Genomic DNA, 18,461 nt, shown 5'->3' on the forward strand with positions numbered 1-18,461 from the left:
TAATAAATTTTTTAAGATATTTTGAATTTTATGTTTAATAAAATTTTGAGATTAAGTAATCACAATAATTGTTTATTGATTAAATTTGTATTTATTTTCTTTAACAACTTTAATTAAGAAAAATAATTTATTTTTATTAAAATTAGAATTTTCCCTCTTATTTGTTATTTTTATTAGGTTTAAAATAAATGTAAAAATTAAAAAAAAAAAAAAAAAACAAGAACAGTCCAATTAAAATCTAAAATTTAAGTATTCAAATTAAATTTTTTAATAACTAAATATTTATTTTCAATAATAGTCTTCTAGATCAAAGTCGACCATTAACAGATATTGTTCTGTTTAGATTTTCTCTCTTTGAGCTTTCCCTTTCGAGCTTCGCCAGAAGGGATTTCCACACCCTTATAAGAATACTTCGTTTTTCCCTTTCGAGCTTCGCCAGAAGGGATTTCCACACCCTTATAAGAATACTTCGTTCTTCTCCGACGTGGGATCTCACGTATAGTTCAACCATCCACCCTTAATTAAAGTTGTTAAAGAAAAAAATAATTGTAAAAAATGACAAGATTTACACGATCTCTCACGAAAATATCAACTTAAATCACCACTAAACCAAAAAGTATGAGTCGATCAGTAGAGTTATACTTACATTTAATCATTTCAACGGTACTGTATGTACACTAAATATCTGATTAAAGTTTCAGCCTACATAATTTGTAAATAATTTGACTATTCCAAGCTTATGGCTAAACTACCATCACAACAACAATCTAAATCATTTGGGTTAACTTATGCTGCTTGCCCTTGTATGATTCTTAGCTATTATCACCAACTATATACAACAAGCTTCAAGGCACTGACAAAACGGCATGCTTACTTAAACCAGGCATGCTGACAGTAAGAAGTCGGGCTGTCGACGTTGCAGCAGTATACCACAAAAGGGGCATAGCGGTTTCGAGGGTATGTCCGAATCGGAGAGTGTTAAAGAACTAAAGTCGGGAGTCTCAGACATCTGGAAAAGTATATCAGGAGCTAATCTGAAGGCACTTCTACTACAGCACATGCAGAACCATAAGGGAGCAGTAACAGGGCAGACCTGCATTGATACAGAACACCTTACTAGCTTGTGACTCTGACCGACGTTTGGATTGTGCTTATCGCCCTGGCAAAACCCGAGTTCTGGAGACTCGAATGGAACCGATGCTGAACAGTAGGTGCACTGCTCCGTCGCTGAATGTTCACTGGATCAAGGCACAATAGAGTTCAGTTATAACGTATATTGCTAGCAAATAGATGATTGACATTCACAGGTTTTGTTAAGAAGAAAGCTTAGTTCTAGACGGAATGAGGAACACGAAAGTTCGAGCAGAAGTCACGAGAAAATGGCCGTGATAGAAAAGTGGGCAAATTAAACGTGTAAACGGAGAAATATATCAAGAAAGCATTTTAAATCTGATATTCTTTTGGCATATTACCCAACATTAATCCAAGTTGCCTTGTTGGTTGTACCTAGAAAACCAGTATGGCATACCTCAAAATTCTGAGCTATGAATATAGTTTTTACTTGAGAATCCTAAGAAAAGAAACAATGTTCGTTTGGGAGGAACATTTTTAAGTTTATCCGTTGTAACAGCCCAAGCCCAAGCCCACCGCTAGCAGATATTGTCCTATTTGGGCTTTCCATTCTGGACTTTCCTTCGAGGTTTTAAAATGTGTATGCTAGGAAGAGGTTTCCACACCCTTATAATGAATGTTTCGTTTCCCACTCCAATCGATATGGGATCTCACAATCCACTCCTTGAGGGCCCTACATCCTCGCTGGCACACCATTCGGTGATTGGCCTTGATACCATTTGTAAGAGCTCAAGCCCGCTGCTAGCAGATATTGTTCTTTTTGGGCTTTCTCTTTCGGGCTTCCCCTCAAAGTTTTAAAACGCATCTGCTAGGAAGAGGTTTCCATACCCTTATAGGGAATGCTTCGATCCCCTCTCCAACTGATATGGGATTCATGCTTACAACATATTATTTCATCTCGATCTATGGAATTCAAAGCAGCCTTACATATCAGGACAACTCAACTAGATCTACCAAAGGAAACTAAGAAATTAATCAGGAAACTACACCAAAAAAAAAAACGATACCTCGAATGGTCTTTTTCCTCTTTCGATGCAATGACATTTAGCGATTCCTGTAAATGTTCGTGATTATATCTAATCCACTGCTGCATTTCCACTAATCCAATGGGATACCAGAACCCAGGTCGATATTCGGAACTCGACAGGGCACGAAGCTTTGCACAAGAAGAAAAACACAGACCGATTAGCCTCTGACGGAGTTCTCTTTCACTGCTTAAAAGCAACTCCTTCCACAAAATATGTTTATCATTTTCAGCATCGTTGAGTCTCTCCAAATCCTGCAGGTCATTGTTCACTTGATCCTGTACTAGCTCTGACAGAACTACACGTCTACAAATAACGTTAAGGAGGTGAAGTTGGCGAGTAGAAAATGTCGACACATTTCTCGAGACGTGTGACAAAATCTTTGTAGCAGAGAGCTCCTCGTTCCATTCGAGATATGACGTTGAAAACCACTTAAGTAGAATGTGGTCAACGAATTCCGGTATGGACTGCCTGAATGCCAGCAAAGCAGCTACAACATCCCAAAGAACCATAGGCTTGTTCAAATTTTTAAACTGATTTAACGACCACAACATACTGGATTCCCATTGAACCAATTCCTTCTTAGAAATGTCTGTAATTGTTTCAGTATAAAAGTAAGAAGAACTGTTTGGCACGGCTTGTATTTCTTCTCCAATCCAGAAGAATTGAATAGCAGCTTTCTGAGACCTGAAAAGATTAATCATACATATCATAGATGAAGATCAAGCATGACATATCAGATGCTCCAACCATTTACAAAACCTAAAACAAACCCTCTACCTTGCTTGGTACATTCGATCAAGTGATTCGAGATCAAAGTTGCGAACCTGTAAAAACAAATACTTGTACTTCGTAAGATATTCATGATGTATATCCAGTCATTGCAAAACATATAGAAAGAATTATGCTATTCGTGGAGTTAGTTCGTAGGAACATAGGAGCGGGGGCGTTTTTTCTTTTGGTTGGGGGTGGGGGCCCGTTAGAGCCCGTGGGTCAAACCCCACCAGGCGACCCCATAGCTGCCTGGTACAAGTCAAAAGGAGGACGATCTTTTTATTTACACGGCCGTACTCAGCTCAAGGATTGTTATGGTACAAGAAACTAGTAGAGAAACTCAGATAGAAACTGAAAGACTTAATGTCGTATCACATACCACGGCAGCCACAAGATTTCCCGGGGACACTGCAAGGCCAAAGCACGACCGAAATGAATCTGGAAGCTGCAAATACATATCCCCTTCATAACAAAGAACAGAAAATGCATTTCACAAAACGTAGACACATAAGGCAAGCTCTTACATCAATGGAGTTTCCAAGATCAGGGATATGTGATGAAATGGGTACTTCGCGGAGAGAACTCTCATCTAAACTCCAACCTCGGAGAATATTATCCTGTGACGAACAAAATATTTATCCCATTTTGTTATAGATGAGTTGAAAATTTACCGCAAAATTGAAAAATAGATTCACGATTTCGAAACTGTGGCCAAGCATTGGCTAACAGGTTCGTAATTATGAAACATACTCAGAGTCTAGCCTTTTCTTTCTATATCATTCCTTACTTCTTCACGTTTAATTGTTGTTTAATATAAGAACATGCGCATATAATATATATCCTTTAGTAAATACTTTTCCTTATTTGATTTGATGTACATAATCTTTCACAAATATACAAAAGTATATCAATTTCATTAGAAGTCGAGTCAGTAAACTGAAAAACTATAACAGCCCAAGCACTCAGCTAGTAGATATTGTTCTCTTTAGGCTTTCCCTTTATGGCTTCCCCTCAGGGTTTTTCAAACTCATCTGCTAGGGAGAGGTTCCCACACCGTTATAAAGAATGTTTCGTTCCCCTCTCCAACCGAGGTGGGATTTCACAATCCACCCCCCTTCAGGGCTCAACGTTCTCGTTGGCACTTATTCCTCTCTCCAATTGATGTGTGATCTCACAATCCACTCCCATTGAGGCCAACGTCCTTGTTGGCACACCGTCCAGTGTCTAGCTCTAATACCATTTGTAACAGCCTAAGTCCACCGCTCGCAGATAATGTCCTCTTTGAGCTTTCCCTTTCGGGCTTCCCCTCAAGATTTTTAAAACGTGTTTTATAGGGAGAGGTTTCCACACCCTTATAAAGAATGCTTCGTTCCCCTCTCCAACCGATGTGAGATCTCACAATCTACCCCTCTTGGGGGCCAGCGTCCTCGCTTGCACTCTTTCCTCTCTCCAATCGATGTGAGATCTCACAAAAATGCCCTTGAATTAGCCTCCATTTGACAGAACATACTCCTATGAATTTCAATACCTCACTGCAGGTGAACAAATAACGTCCATCAAATGCCCAAGCTGCACCGGTAACCTGGAAAAAAATCAGATGTGTTAAGTTGTGCACTAGTTATCAAGAATTTTCGCCAATTGACAAAAGACTTACGACGTGATCATGTGCTTCATACGACCTAACGCTATCAAATTCACTGCTAGATAGGTTAAATATCCTTATTTCAAGTGATCCAGATCCTCTGCCAATGGCCAAAAACAGCTTGTGCACGGCTGAATTGGGCAAATTGAGTGAAAGTAGAGTTGGCACTCCTCCACCACTGATGACCTGCAAAGAAATAACCAAGTTTAATGAATGAAGTAAAATAAAATATTTAAAAAAAAGAAAAAGTAGTGGTTTAATGAATTGACAAATACCTCCTTCAATAGGGAAAACGAAGCAAAATTAGTGTCTGAAGATGCTAATAACTCTTCACAGGAAGATTGCCAGATCTTCACACTATAAGAATATAAGAATCAGAAATAAATATATAACAATAATAATATTTTAAAAAAAAACAAAAAAAAGGAGGTTGATATCTAGCTAGTCTACAACTGCACAGAAGATCCATAACAAATATTGTAATCACAATCAGAATCGACAGTAAAAATATTTGAAATTTTTAAGAAAATTTTGTTAATATATTGTGAAAGAAAGTTACTAATGAAAGAAAAGTATTTATGATGCGAGTTCACGCACAAAAATACTCTATAAAAGGGACACGAGTCCACACACAAATATGCTCTAGAAAGGGTGCAAGTCGGAAAATTTTAACATTATGCATATCCGAGACACTCACCTCCCATCTGTGCTCCCAGTTGCCAATAAAACCTTTGGATTTGATGAATCAGAATCGAACATCATCCAATTGATACAGTTGACCCATGAATTATGTGCCTGAAGAAGCCCAACAAGCAGAGCTCTTGTTGGGACCGTGCACTCAGCAAGGGAGTAGCATTCTGGTACGTTAACTTTCCAAAATGAAACTTTACCAGACTTCCCTCCTACTGCAAGAACACTGACAGATGAATTCCAGTGCGAATGAACCTTATGAGACGGCTTCATTACTGGGGACCAGGCAACGACAACAGACAACAACATTGCACTGCGAGAAGCATATTGTTGGGCATTAATTAATGAAGGCACGGAGCTATCTTCAGTTCTCTTCGGACGCTTTGATTTCTCCAATGATTGATTTAAACCGCTTCCGTTGCTGGCCAGAATTGAACATCAAATTCCTAAAAGGATTATTGATAATGAAAAGAACAGGATTTCAAACTGAATTAATTACAAATAAATAACATCATTCTGAATTATTTCATAGAAAGAACAAATTAATCCCAAATGTACAGTAGCTACAAAAGAAACCAAATGAAAGAAATAGACTAGGAACGACATGAAGTATAACATTTGTCCAAGTCAACCACTTTATCCAAATATTCAGAATTCCTCTCGATCCAAATTTTATTTCATCCCAAAAGTCCTTGTCATTTTATTTCATTTTATTTCCACCGCCTGGCCTGGTCAGTACCTGGCCGGGCTTTTTTTGTTCCAATGAAGTATTACATAGGTGTGAGATCCCACATCGGTTGGAGATGGGATCGAAGCATTTCTTATAAGACTTCTTATAAGACTGTGGAAACTTCTCCCTAGCAGACGCGTTTTAAGAACCTTGAGGGGGAACCCGAAAGAAAAAGCCCAAAGAGGACAATATCTGTTAGCGTTGGCTTAGGCTATTACAAATGGTATCAGAGCCAAACACCGGGTGGTGTGCCAACGAGAACATTGGGCCCCCAATGGGGGTGGATTGTGAGATCCCACATCGGTCGGAGAGGCGAATGATGCATTACTTATAAGGTTGTGGAAACCTCTCCCTAGCATACGAGTTTTAAAAACCTTGAGAGGAAAAACCCAAAGAGGACAATATCTATTAGCGGTGGGCTTGGGCTCTTACAATGAAATGGTTTCACTGTTTCATCCACAAAATCTCACTTTCGTACTATATGTGAACTATAACCATGGGGAACCAAGATCCACAGAATCAGGGAGCCTAATTTCGTCTCATGGATATGAAGGTCGGTCTCTAAAAACTACCATAGCGCCTGTTACTACAAGAACTTCCTCATATAACATGAAGTAACATGAAGTCAACCAACTCATGTGCTACCATTTGATATGATGTTATGGTTTCTTATATAACAATAATAATATATTGTGCTGATACTATTGATATACATAACAATATAATAAGCAAATTACTTTAAATTGGGCGCAACTTTCCTTCTTCGCTTACGGTCCTCCTTTGTGAAATGCTCTTGGACATCGAGAGCACTGCCACCTTGCTTCACTGGATTCTAATTTTAACAACGCACACAAATTGTCAATAGGCTTTAAAGTTGTTAATGGAAACTAGGTGAATAAATGAATTAAGGAACTTACATCAGAACACTCTGATGAAGGAACATCCAACTCCCCAAATTTAAGACTTTCAAAATAATCATAAAGTTTATTTGATATGTCCATAATCTATAGAAATCATAAGAGAGAAAGTTATTAAATAAATAAATAAAAATGTCAGTAGGGAAATTATATTTCAAAAATATTTATAGACCAATTAGAAAATGTCAAAAAAAAAAGATCCGAACCTATTGGATAAAAATTAAAATATCAAAACTCATTGCATGCTTTGAAAGTTTATAGGCCAATTAGATATTAGGAATCACGAACCTCCACAATGATATGATATTGTCCACTTTAAGCATATGCTCTCATGGCTTTGCTTTTGGTTTCCCCAAATGGCCTCGTACCAATGAAGATAGTATTCCTTACTTATAAACCCATGATCTTCCCCTTAATTAGCTAATGTAGGACTCATTTCCCAAAAATCCTCCCCTCGAACAAAGTACACCATAGAGCCTCCTCTGAGGTCTATGGAGCCCTCGAACAGTCTCCTCTTAATCGAGACTCGACTTCTTCTAAGAAGCCCTTGAACAAAGTACACCATAGAGTCTCCCCTGAGACCTATGGAGTCCTCGAACAGCCTCCCCTTAATCAAGGCTTGACTACTTCTAAGGAGTCCTCGAAGAGCCTCCCCTTAATCAAGGTTCGACTCTTTTTAAGGAGCCTTCGAACAAAGTACATCATTTGTTCGATTTGAGTCACTTTTGACTATACCTTCGAGGCTCACACTTAAGGGCATGTCTCTAATACCATGTTAGGAATCACGACCCTCTACTATGGTATGATATTGTCCACTTTGAGCATAAGCTCTCGTGGATTTGCTTTTGGTTTTCCCAAAAGGTCTCATACCAATGGAGATAGTATTCTTTACTTATAAACTCATGAAGATCCCCTCAATTAGCCAATGCGGGACTCCTTTCCCAACAATCCTCAACATTAGACATTTCTTGTAGTCTAAGGACCTATTAGACACAACCCTTAAAAGTTCAAAAACTAAGCTTGTAGCTTGACGTTATTTTTATTTTAGAATTTCTTTTTATCGTATAAAAGAAAGAAAAACGAGCTATGATTTAGATCAACCTCTCTCAATATCTAAACAAAAAAATATTGAATATCATTCTATTTCCATTGAAACCAACAAAGAGCTTTCTCATTAGAGGAAATACCTCAATCCATTCAGCAGTAAAGTCACAGAACGGTGGACGGTAAAGCTTCACACATCCTTCGGACGTGCAAACAGCCAACAAGCACCTGTCACAGAATGTGTACCGCCAATCAAAATGTAAAAGCTTTTTCCATATTTTTCTTACATAAACAATCAAACCAACTCATAAGCAAAGCAAGCATATGAAAAATATAAATAAAATTAAGAACCAAAAGACTGTACCCTGCATTAGGAGCCATTCCAAGAGGAGACCACGCTATGGACTGAGCACGAGGTCGGTCATCCCGAGATAAGCAAGTTGGCAACAAGCAACCAGCAAATAAATCTGCATTTACCATCATGAAATTTATACAAGAACAAAGTTGCAATAACAGCCAGAAAATTTATATTGAATGCATGCTTTTTCCTATTTTTCAAAAAGGAAAGAATATGTCATTACAATAAAGCTAATGAACATAGACAAATTAAACATCTCAACCTTAAAAATCAATGAATTTAACAAAAAATCTCTTGAATTGGTTCATATCAAAAGAAATGTTGAAGTGCCAAATCCATAAGGTACCTTTTCTCGCTATCACCCCTATTGGAAGTGGATCACTTGCAGGGATCGTAATAGTGCCTCGTGCTCCGAATGGCGATGCCGGATTCTGATATGAACAGAGGAACCAAATGTAAAAAACGGTATGATTTATACGAAGAGAAGTAAATCTAAAACTAGTTGACTAACCAGTATAGTGACAAGGGGGCCTGAGGCAACGGCGATTAAATTCTCATCAGACCAAGCGATAGCATTTGGGTAGTTTGGGGCAGCGACCAACGTGACGGCCTGGAAATATGATTCCACCATTGCTCGCTCTTCCAGAGTTGTGAGACGAGTTGACTATGACAATAGAAGTTCAGCACAATGTCGAATGGGTAAAAGGAGCTTGTTCAGAAATAAGAACCGCGGATTGACGGTTCGGTCTGCTCCGTTTGAAGGTTTGCGATTACGTGCCGGTGACGACCGGCGGAGGCCGAAGAGGCTGGCGAAAGCAAAGCCGGAGGAGGCGGAGTCGGTGCACTATGCCTATCGGCTGAACTGAGAAGAGTGGGACCGCACTGCAGTGTCGCCGGAGGGGAGGAAGACGCAAGCTAGTGCGGCGGTGCTAGGGATTGACAGGTCTTCAACGCTCGTGAGTGACGGCGGCTGTAATTAATAAAATAAAAATAAAATAAAGAAAATTGTAAAATTCACCGTTACGTATTAACTCTGTGCTTCTTAACAAAAATTACCTTTTTATTCCCGGGATAATTACGAATACGTCCCTATTCCTAATTGCTAACATGATTACATTTTTTTTTTAATTTTTAGTATGCCATTTTAAAATTAAATAAAATGCCACGTGGCATTAAAAATACTTTTAAAAAATGGGACCTATTAATTTTATTTTTTAAAATTTATGTACTAAGATAAAATTATTTTTTAGGTCTTAAATTTAGACAATTTGTGATTTCCTCCTAGTTTTAAAAAATAATCAAATTTGGCCATTTAATCCGCCAATTTAAAAAATAAAAAATGAATAATAAATGACTTCTGTGGGCCAATGGGCCGAAAATTTCAAAATTTAAGATATAATTTTAAAATTTTAAAATTTAAGGGTTAAAATAAAAATTTTAAAAGTTTGAGATATAATTCAGGGGTATTTTTGACAATTTAACAAAAATTGAATTCTGTGGGCGAATGGGCCGAAAATTTATGCCTTTCAACATAAATTTCTCGTGGTTTTTCATGGGAGGCCCAATAGCTCTGGATTGGGCCTACGCTTCGACCAGTATAAGAGAAGAATCGGACGAATTTGAAAAACTACAACGGTCGAATTTGAGCATTTGTTCTCTCATTTCAGGATCGTACTTCCTTCTTGAATTCAATCGACAATGGGCAAGATTAAACGATCGAAATCATCTTCACAACGCCAAAATTGGGAGAAGATCTTCAGCGCTTTGGTTCATATGCTACAGACTCAACAGAAACAGCTCGAAACCCTCATTGAAGAGCGAAAACTTCTTGAAGATCGCATCAGAATGCAACACGATCGGTGGAGCTCAGATACTCGTCTTTACGAAGATTTAGTCTACCAGGTATCGATTCCTTCTGTGATTCGCTCTCTTTTTGGTCTGAATTAAAAAGAACGTCGCGAAATTTCTGGTTTGTTGTTTTTGAGAAATTTGGGCATTTCTGCGTAGTTGCAAGCGGATTTGGTTCTACGAGACAAGCAACGCTCACTTGAGGCATCAAAGTTAGATTTAAACATGAGTTTGAAGCAGAGAGAGAGTTTCCTTTGTCAAGTTATTTCAGGTTTGTAGGTTTCGACATAGTTGCAGTTCTTCGTCTAACGATGATCGAGATATGTAATTACTCGATTGATGTTTTTGATATGTTTCAGACCAGACGAACAACGAATTGCAAGATTTCAAAGAATTATTCATCCTGCTCTCTACTAAAATCTCCGATCCATCTGTATGTTCTTCAACATCTTTTAAATTCTTTAACGCTCTCTTTTTTCAACATTATAGTTATAATTTTCAAAGAGTTTCAGGATGTTTCTTCAAGAAGCTCACTGCAAACTGGAAAATCTAACGAAAAAACACGAAATTCTAAAGCCTTGAAGATCGAGGTACAGAGATTACAAAAGGCATATGAAAAGCTTGCATCAGAAAGGAGTTCCGAGGTAACCGCACTTCTAGCAGAGAAGACCTTTGTATGGAACCAGTACAGCATTATGGAGAATGACTACGAAAGTAAATTAAGGCAGAATCTCACAGAAGTTGAACTAGCGCGTACGAAGATCGAAAATCTTCTTGCTAATATGGAACAGCTTCAATCTTTGAATATTGAAAAAGATTGCACAATCGCAGCCTTGGAAAGTCAGTTGAAAAAGACGGAGGTCGATTCCAGAAAATTAAATGATGAAATTTCTAGAATTTCACGTGAATTGGAAGTCTTAAGAAAGCATAATGGCGTATCAGTTACGCCTGTGTTGAACCGATGCACATCTGGATCTGGCTATAGAACCTGCAGCTTAGGAGTGAATAAAAAAGGGAAGGGTAGTGGCAGTAACATCAATGTGAGGAAAAAAGCTTCTCCTGTGCAAGCATCTCGTGGCAATGGAGATTCTAGTAAGGTAGTTATCCTGCAAGAATTCATATTCCATTTGCTCGTCTTGTTGCTTTACCTGTTATTCATGGCATATATTCTCTTTATCTAACTAAGTTTGAAGTTCTATGTGCATGTCTATTAGTTCATCAATTATAGCGACACATTTCCAGTGTCATTTTCTAGGAATTAAATGCTCATACAGCTCAGAAAGTATGAAGTACAATGGTAGTCCTAAAAATGGAATCTAGAACTAATTAAACTAAATTTCACAACGTGTACACAGGGATGTTAGAACAAAATTGATAGAACATGGAAGAACCGAGAGATTTTCGCCTAAAATATGCCTTTTTTACCTCCTGCCTCTGTTTCACAGCTAGTATCAAATTTGAGTTACATGTTCATTTTTGTTAGAACTAAGACCATCTACAATAGTATTAGTATGGTATTGTCCACTTTGAACATAAGCTCTCATCGATTTGCTTTTGGAGAAACTTTTAATTTCTCCCAAAGGCCTTTATGTTCAACTGGGCTAGCTCCCATAATGTTTTATGGTTGATCCAGTCATGTCTCATCTTATTCCATCACTGTCTCTTCTGACCATATAAACCTCTTAGGTTCTTGTACGGGATCTTAGGAATATCATTATAAGCTCAGGTGTGGTGGCTAGTTTTCCATTTAAGTTCTTGGGATGCTCTTCCCACGTGTAGGGTATAAGCTCTTGTGTGGCGGCTAGTTTTTCTTTTAAGTTATTGGGATGTTCTTGTCACGGGTAGGCGTGATGTCCTATGTCTAGATATTCCCGTATGGCATAATGTCTTCTACTAGCCTTACTATCAATGAAGAAAGTCTTTCTTACTTATAAATTCATAATCTTCTCCTTAGTTAGTCAATGCGAGACTCCTCTTCCAACAATCCTTCCTTTGAACAAAGTACATCATAGAGCTTCCCTTGAGGCCTATGAAACCTGAACAGTCTCCTCTTAATCAAGGCTCAATCTCTGGAGCTCTCGAACAAAGTACACCCTTTGTTCAACACATGAGTCACTTTTTACTACACCTTTGAGGCTCACAACTTTTTTATTCGACACTTAAAAATTCTATTGACATGACTAAGTTAAAGGCATAACACTAATACCATGTTAGGAATCCGACTCTCCACAATGGCATGATATTGTCCACTTTGAGCATAAACTCTCATGGTTTTGCTTTTTGTTTCTCCAAAATACCTTGTACCAATGGAGATAGTATTCCTTACTTATAAACCCATAATCTTTCCCTTAATTAGCGAATCTGAGACTCATCTTCCAACAATCCTCAACAATTTTATCTAGCTGTCTCGAGGTTAAGTGATTACCTAATTTTAGTGGCGATAGTGAGTACCACCCTTGCTATCACACGAAGCTATTTTTTTTCCTTTTAATTGTGGGCAGTTTAGAAAGGAAACTCCTAACCTGACGTAACAATGGAAGAATATCAAGAATGGACAATCATTTTGGGCTGTTTTTTCTTCCTTCTATGTATCTATGACATGAAATAAGCTTTTATAAGTTATAACATGTTTTCTTCTTTTTCTTGGTTATCAGGAAGACGAGAGTTTTAAACGAAGAAGAGGCCTTATACGTGAATCAGAGACCCCCAGATTGTTTACATCGTCATTCAAACCTCCCAAATTGAGGAGCACTACGTGTGTGTAAGTTGGTACTCTCATTTGTGAAATTAACCATGCAAGTGTAAGTTGTTTCCTTGCAGATATCTCTGATTATCTGTCTGTATTTCCATGTTTCATTGTTTATCTTTGCCTATAAACAAGGATTGTCAATAACTTCTAACCTCTGCCTAACATAAACTCCTTTTCTTTTATGGATCTGTTATTTCTTCTCTGAAATTATATCGTTTTTTTCTTTTCATTTTTGGCTTGGAGGAACATACTGTAGGAGCCTTACATTGTTCATAATCCAAAGCCAAAGCATGATGGCCTAATAATAATATGGTCTCCATATTGCTGGAAACCATTTAGAGTGAAAGTATGGCTGATAAGATATCAAGACCAACAACACAACCAGCAAAACCGCCACCCCCAAAGGCGACGCAGTGTGGTCGGTGACGTAAACCGGCTCGAGCTTTGTTCTCGGAGTGATGATTACAAGACGACCATATCTAACAATGGAGTTTCCAACAAAGACAAATACTAGAGGTAAGAGCAAGAAGAAGAGCTTAAAGTTGATCCCTGTTGTCTTCACCTGTGACCTGTGGCTTGAAAATGATGACACAGATAGCAGAATGACCAAGATTCCAAGTATGGCAAGCAGAGGCTTTGGTGGTGGAGTTATGGAGGCTATGGCCTGCTCCGCCCATCCTTGTTTCCATGCTGGCCCTCTTCTCTCTCTTATCAACCAACCCATTTCTCTCTATATCTTTTACTCTCTGTTTGAGTTGGGAATTCATAAGAATGATAGCCATATATATATATTATATATATATATATATAGAGAGAGAGAGAGAGAGAGAGAGAGAGAGAGAGAGATGAAGGCTGAAAATTTGCTTTGGCATAAATTCTTGGGGCCAGCTTATTTGTCCAATTGACCTTTCTTTATGTGATTCGAGCTCACCGAATTGGCATCAGTCCCAACTTGTAGTTTAATCATTTAACCTCTCATTTCAGGCCTTTCTTCTTTTCTTTTTGGCTTTCGTGAGAATATGTGCTTTTGAGCCGTGTCAGAAGAACCGAACGTCACGTTGGCAACAACGCATTTAGCTGACGATGCAACGTTGTGGTGGAAGTTCTAAATACATGGACATTCAAGATGTTCGATGTGCCGTGGACATATGGGTTAGTTTGAGACAATAATTATCTTCCACATGACACTACTATGCACGACGATTATTCGAGTCATATATACTTGAATCACTAATAATAATTATAAAGAATTGAATTTGATGGGTACTAATAATAAAAAAAAAGTTTCATACCTAAAATAAATAATCACTTGTTATCAAGATCAATTTCCTCAATAAAACCAAAGTCATAAATAATTTATATTAATGGGTTTTATTTATTTATTTTTTTAATTCTCAATCGGAATATGTAAATTGTTTTTCATATGGAAATTTTGACTAATATAACAATTTAAAAAATTAAGAAAATAGGAATATAATCAAATATTCTCAAATTTAAATAGTCAATTAAAAAAAACTTGTCATAAAAATTAATTAAAATGTACCCAACAAAATCTTCAAATTTAATATTGAACACATTTTTTAGAAATGGAGAGAGAATCTGTACACGCCAATGATTGGGCTGTCCATAGAAGCCCACTTGATGAAATTGGGCCGATTTAGGCCCGCCAGACCCAATTTTACTTTATATCAAGAAATATTGGGCCAAATTTTGATAGGCTGGAAAGAGCATCGCAGTGGGCTGATCAGTCATTCTGGGCCAGCCCGTCTAAGTTACAATATTGAGAGAAATTGTGGCTGATACCTACAAAAAAATAATAATAATAATAATAATAAATAATAACGTTACTTTAAATAGATGCCTAAAATTATTAATTATTTGTATAAAATATTTTTTTTTCATTTAATTGATCTCTATATTGATTCCCTCTATTAATGGATGGATTAGTTGAGATCTCCTCCTAAATCTCAGTCAATCATATTATTTAAAATTTGTTTAAATTCTATGTTTTTTTTTGTTCCGTTCGAGTGAATCCTATGTTCTTTTTTGTTCCACTTAAACACGTGGATTTTATGTTCTTTTTGTTTCACTCGAAGGAGCAACATTGATCAAACAAACTTAAATTCCACACGAATTGTTTTGTTTTTTTTTTTCTGTGCTTAAAGTCCAGTGAAGTCACAAATACCACATGAAGGAATCAGACTTTAAATTTCTTGCAGTGTGTCAAGATCACAAGCTATTGTGTAGTTGAAACTTGATTTTTTTACTAATAATTTTTTTTTTTTGACGAAGGCAAACTTTGGCTAAGAGGTCTAACGAGCAACAAAAACAAGCTAAAAATATGAATGGGGCTTGAGTTACCTTACAAAGTCAAAGTCAACACTACATGGTTGAATATATATATATATATATATATATATATATTATGCAAAAGGTATGTTAAGATTGAAAGCTTGTCCTCGCCAATTGTCATTTATCATGATCGTTAGTATCATTGACGGTTGTTAAGTTTGATCAATATTATTATTATTATTTACAAAATTGTGTAATTTGTATGATAGAATATTATTTAGGCTATCTTGAATTTGAGGTTTAGTCGAAAAAAATATTTATTTATCTTTCAAATTAACATTGAAATAAAATAAACAAAAGTATTTTGTTCGTTGAATATTTATTTATTTTTCAAATTCAAATAAATAATGGATAAGGCAAATCTAAACATGAGTATAATAAGTATCATTAAGTTAATTTCGTATTAATTAATTTAAAATACGAGTATTTGATAGATTTATATTACATTTTTAAAAAATCAAAATAACTAATTTTATTTTATCTTAAAATTTAAAAATATGTTAACAATATTTGACTTAATTAACTCTTCTTTTTTTCACAAAATTTCCATGGAAACCTACCAATGTCAGCCTTTAGCCCATTTTTGCAATTAAAAAAAAAATATTTTAAATCTATTAAAATGCCACATTTAATATATGATACATTATTGATAAAAGAAAAAATATATATTAATATTTGCCATATCTTCAATTTTAAAATATTATATTAAAATTTTGGAATCATACTTTAATTATAAATTTAAAAATATTAGATTTAAATTAAAAAATAAAAGATAAGATAAAACAAACATCAGTTATAAATATGATAGAGAAGGGCGGGGATTAGAAGGCTTAAACCCTAGAGGAGGATTCTGATTGCCCATCCAGAGGACACGTGTCACAAACCCACGCCCTTTTCCTAAATCTTTTCCTATTTGGTTTCACAGAGAGAGAAACCCAGTCCCCAACCAACGCTCACTCCCCGTCGAATTCCTCTCCTTCTTCCTTTCGTCTATAAAAATCCTCTCCGCCCTCCCATGAAATCTGGCTTGCCCTAAACCTCGGAGACCTGCCATGGCGTCCACCAATCCTGTTCATCAATGCGCCGCTCTCGATCTCGATGCCCTCACACCTGACGAACTCCTCGGCTGTCAAATCCTCAGCGAATTTCCTCTTCTCGTTCAGCAATTCGAGTTTTCTCTTGGTTTACCTCCTGCCTGGCCTGTTCGTGCCAAGAGATCCGCCGTAGTTTCGCCGCCGGATTCGGTCCCCATCGTCCCCCCGCCGCGGCCACCGCCACCGCCACCGCCACCGCCACCGCCACCGTCGTCCGGTAAGGACAAGGAGTCCAGCCCGACTACTCCTTTCTCGCTCGACTCCTTGCCGTTATCGCGGGGTGAATCTGATGAGATTACCAAAGCTAATCTCCCTAATAAGAAACCCTGTCTCGATAAGGTCATTAACGCATTCTTCTATAACTTTCCCCCAATTTTTTGTTCAATCGGATTTCTTGGATTTTTTTAAACCTAATTTTAGCGATTTTTGTTCGTTGTTTGTGTTCTCTGATTCTGATTTTTTGCTCATTGTTGCGATGTTTGTTTGGATCTTGAAATCAGAAATCTCAGTATTTGGAAACTGTTCATCAATTGACGCAGCAGAATCAAGCTTTGGTTGGTGTGAGTTTTGTATTGTGTTCTTGTTCTTCGTCTCTATTAAAATTTGTTTTTCTCTTAATCATTCTGTTTAAATTGATAATCGAAACAGAAAGTTAAGCTTATAAAGCGGCATTATAATGAACTGAAAACCACCAATTCGGAGTGGGAGGCGAAGAGGCAAAAGGTACTGATCGTTTCTCTCTACGTGGAGCTCTACACGCCACAAGCTCTTAATTCAATTTCACATGTTCTTTCTTGTTCAGATGATTCAGGATTCTAAGAAGGAATCGACAAATCCAGAAATAAGGGCCTCAAGTTCGGCCATCAAAACCGTCAAGTTCACTGTTAAACCCCCAATTCCGGAGGAGAAACATCATTTTCATCAATGTCAACCGCCGATCAAGAATCAGACGGCGGTTCCCGCGGCGGTTTCCACGGCGGAACAGAGCAACAGTCAGAATGTCCGAGTTCCAAATGGGGCAATTCCTATATATGATTATTCATTCGGCCCAACAGGGATTCCTGATTTGAACCTCTCTTTTGATGAAATTACTCAGAGGAATTACACCAGATGCATGGCCGCTCAAGCAAGACAGAACAGGATTAAGATCTGGAAGTCCAAGAACAATAACAACAACAACAACAGTGGCGCCGCCAGATTGTTGGCGTAACCCCCTGTTTGTGACCACACCACTGTTCATCAAAATTCCACGGTCATTATTTTTTTGATCTTCGGATTCAGCTCATCAAATTTGATGTGGGCGCCTGTTTTGATCGTGGAATTAGGGTACATTTTTTAATTGTATAGTTAGATAGAATCCTAAGAGCTGCCCTGCCCTGCCCCCAAGTCTCTCTCTTATTATTATTATTATTTTTTATTAACGTAATTATCAAATAGAGATTTTTTTGCTTGATTTTTTTAATTGTTATTTTGTTAGAAATAAAATTTCCTAAATCAGCAAAAAAAATAAATACTATTATTCTTGAATTTTAAGGTTGTAACTAATTATGGTAATTTTAGCTATTCAATGGGTGCTACAAACACCTGATCAATCAAACAACTAAAATAAATCGCCTACATAGATACTAAATGTGAATAGTGTTTATTATCTATTATTATTGGACGTGTTTATTATCTATTATTATTGGGCTTTTAACTTTTTTTTTTTTTTAATTACCATATCTGACAATAAATCCTTGAGCTTCCATATTAGCAAGATTTTTTGAAAATTCATTCAATTTGATTTTCTGAAAATTTTTTATTTTTTGAAAATTCATTCAATTTCTTTGTTTATACCATTATTGAAGGTTTTCTGCCACTATTTTAATAAGAGCGTCCATTAATTACAAAACAAACACATTTTATTATTTATGTATGTGAGATTTATTAATTACAAATATATATATATATATATATATATATATATATTTAATAACTAATATTTAATTCTTACAAACAAAAAAAAACTAAATTATCGTTTTAAAAAATTTATAAAAAAAATTAAAATATTTCTCTATTCATCATCGTTATTGGGCCGACTCGATCCTACAAAATAAAGGCCCATTCA

At 36.7% G+C, this 18,461-nt stretch overlaps 3 protein-coding genes across 6 annotated transcripts; 2 read left to right on the forward strand and 1 right to left on the reverse strand.

Annotated features, from left to right (window-relative positions):
- Nucleotides 1-575: 575 nt before the first annotated feature.
- On the reverse strand, nt 576-9,305 carry LOC111462361. The gene is made up of 15 exons (XM_023105890.1): nt 8,823-9,305; nt 8,658-8,742; nt 8,318-8,420; nt 8,097-8,181; nt 6,910-6,996; nt 6,730-6,824; nt 5,270-5,683; nt 4,848-4,929; nt 4,585-4,758; nt 4,459-4,512; nt 3,455-3,547; nt 3,310-3,375; nt 2,937-2,983; nt 2,139-2,843; nt 576-1,238 (listed from the first exon to the last, which is right to left on the reverse strand). Exons 1-15 carry the CDS (start codon nt 8,940-8,942, stop codon nt 875-877), a joined length of 2,574 nt encoding a protein of 857 aa, XP_022961658.1. The 5' UTR covers nt 8,943-9,305; the 3' UTR covers nt 576-874.
- Nucleotides 9,306-9,955: 650 nt separating this feature from the next.
- On the forward strand, nt 9,956-13,886 carry LOC111462363. Of its 3 annotated transcripts, XR_002713722.1 has the most exons (6): nt 9,956-10,213; nt 10,319-10,430; nt 10,519-10,592; nt 10,666-11,256; nt 12,814-13,424; nt 13,503-13,886. XR_002713722.1 is itself a non-coding variant. In XM_023105893.1 (5 exons), the coding sequence occupies exons 1-5, from the start codon at nt 10,010-10,012 to the stop codon at nt 12,922-12,924; spliced, it is 1,092 nt and encodes a 363-aa protein (XP_022961661.1). In that variant the 5' UTR covers nt 9,956-10,009; the 3' UTR covers nt 12,925-13,886. The 3 variants fall into 3 exon arrangements, 2 of the variants coding, with proteins under 2 accessions (XP_022961661.1, XP_022961662.1); XM_023105893.1 differs by having other exon boundaries at nt 12,814-13,886; XM_023105894.1 differs by having other exon boundaries at nt 10,672-11,256; nt 12,814-13,886.
- Nucleotides 13,887-16,128: 2,242 nt separating this feature from the next.
- LOC111462751 (putative bifunctional UDP-N-acetylglucosamine transferase and deubiquitinase ALG13) lies at nt 16,129-17,767 on the forward strand. 2 transcript variants are annotated; one of them, XM_023106473.1, is made up of 4 exons: nt 16,129-16,693; nt 16,855-16,914; nt 17,003-17,077; nt 17,157-17,767. In XM_023106473.1, exons 1-4 carry the CDS (start codon nt 16,313-16,315, stop codon nt 17,562-17,564), a joined length of 924 nt encoding a protein of 307 aa, XP_022962241.1. In that variant the 5' UTR covers nt 16,129-16,312; the 3' UTR covers nt 17,565-17,767. The 2 variants fall into 2 exon arrangements, with proteins under 2 accessions (XP_022962241.1, XP_022962243.1); XM_023106475.1 differs by having other exon boundaries at nt 16,855-16,908.
- The last annotated feature ends 694 nt before the right edge of the window (nt 17,768-18,461 follow it).

Source organism: Cucurbita moschata, unplaced genomic scaffold, assembly GCF_002738365.1.
Source record: "Cucurbita moschata cultivar Rifu unplaced genomic scaffold, Cmos_1.0 Cmo_Scf00027, whole genome shotgun sequence".
In the NCBI taxonomy this organism is placed as follows: Eukaryota; Viridiplantae; Streptophyta; class Magnoliopsida; order Cucurbitales; family Cucurbitaceae; genus Cucurbita; species Cucurbita moschata.

Coding starts and splice junctions, on each gene's coding strand:
- LOC111462361 (XM_023105890.1), bottom strand. CDS start 8,942: ATGGTGGAATCATATTTCCAGGCCGTCACGTTGGTCGCTGCCCCAAAC. Junction 8,182..8,317: donor GGAATGGCTCCTAATGCAGG/GTACAGTCTTTT, acceptor ATTCTGTGACAG/GTGCTTGTTGGCTGTTTGCA. Junction 2,844..2,936: donor GATCGAATGTACCAAGCAAG/GTAGAGGGTTTG, acceptor TAATCTTTTCAG/GTCTCAGAAAGCTGCTATTC.
- LOC111462363 (XM_023105893.1), top strand. CDS start 10,010: ATGGGCAAGATTAAACGATCGAAATCATCTTCACAACGCCAAAATTGG. Junction 10,214..10,318: donor ACGAAGATTTAGTCTACCAG/GTATCGATTCCT, acceptor ATTTCTGCGTAG/TTGCAAGCGGATTTGGTTCT. Junction 11,257..12,813: donor GCAATGGAGATTCTAGTAAG/GTAGTTATCCTG, acceptor CTTGGTTATCAG/GAAGACGAGAGTTTTAAACG.
- LOC111462751 (XM_023106473.1), top strand. CDS start 16,313: ATGGCGTCCACCAATCCTGTTCATCAATGCGCCGCTCTCGATCTCGAT. Junction 16,915..17,002: donor AGAATCAAGCTTTGGTTGGT/GTGAGTTTTGTA, acceptor TAATCGAAACAG/AAAGTTAAGCTTATAAAGCG. Junction 17,078..17,156: donor GGGAGGCGAAGAGGCAAAAG/GTACTGATCGTT, acceptor TTTCTTGTTCAG/ATGATTCAGGATTCTAAGAA.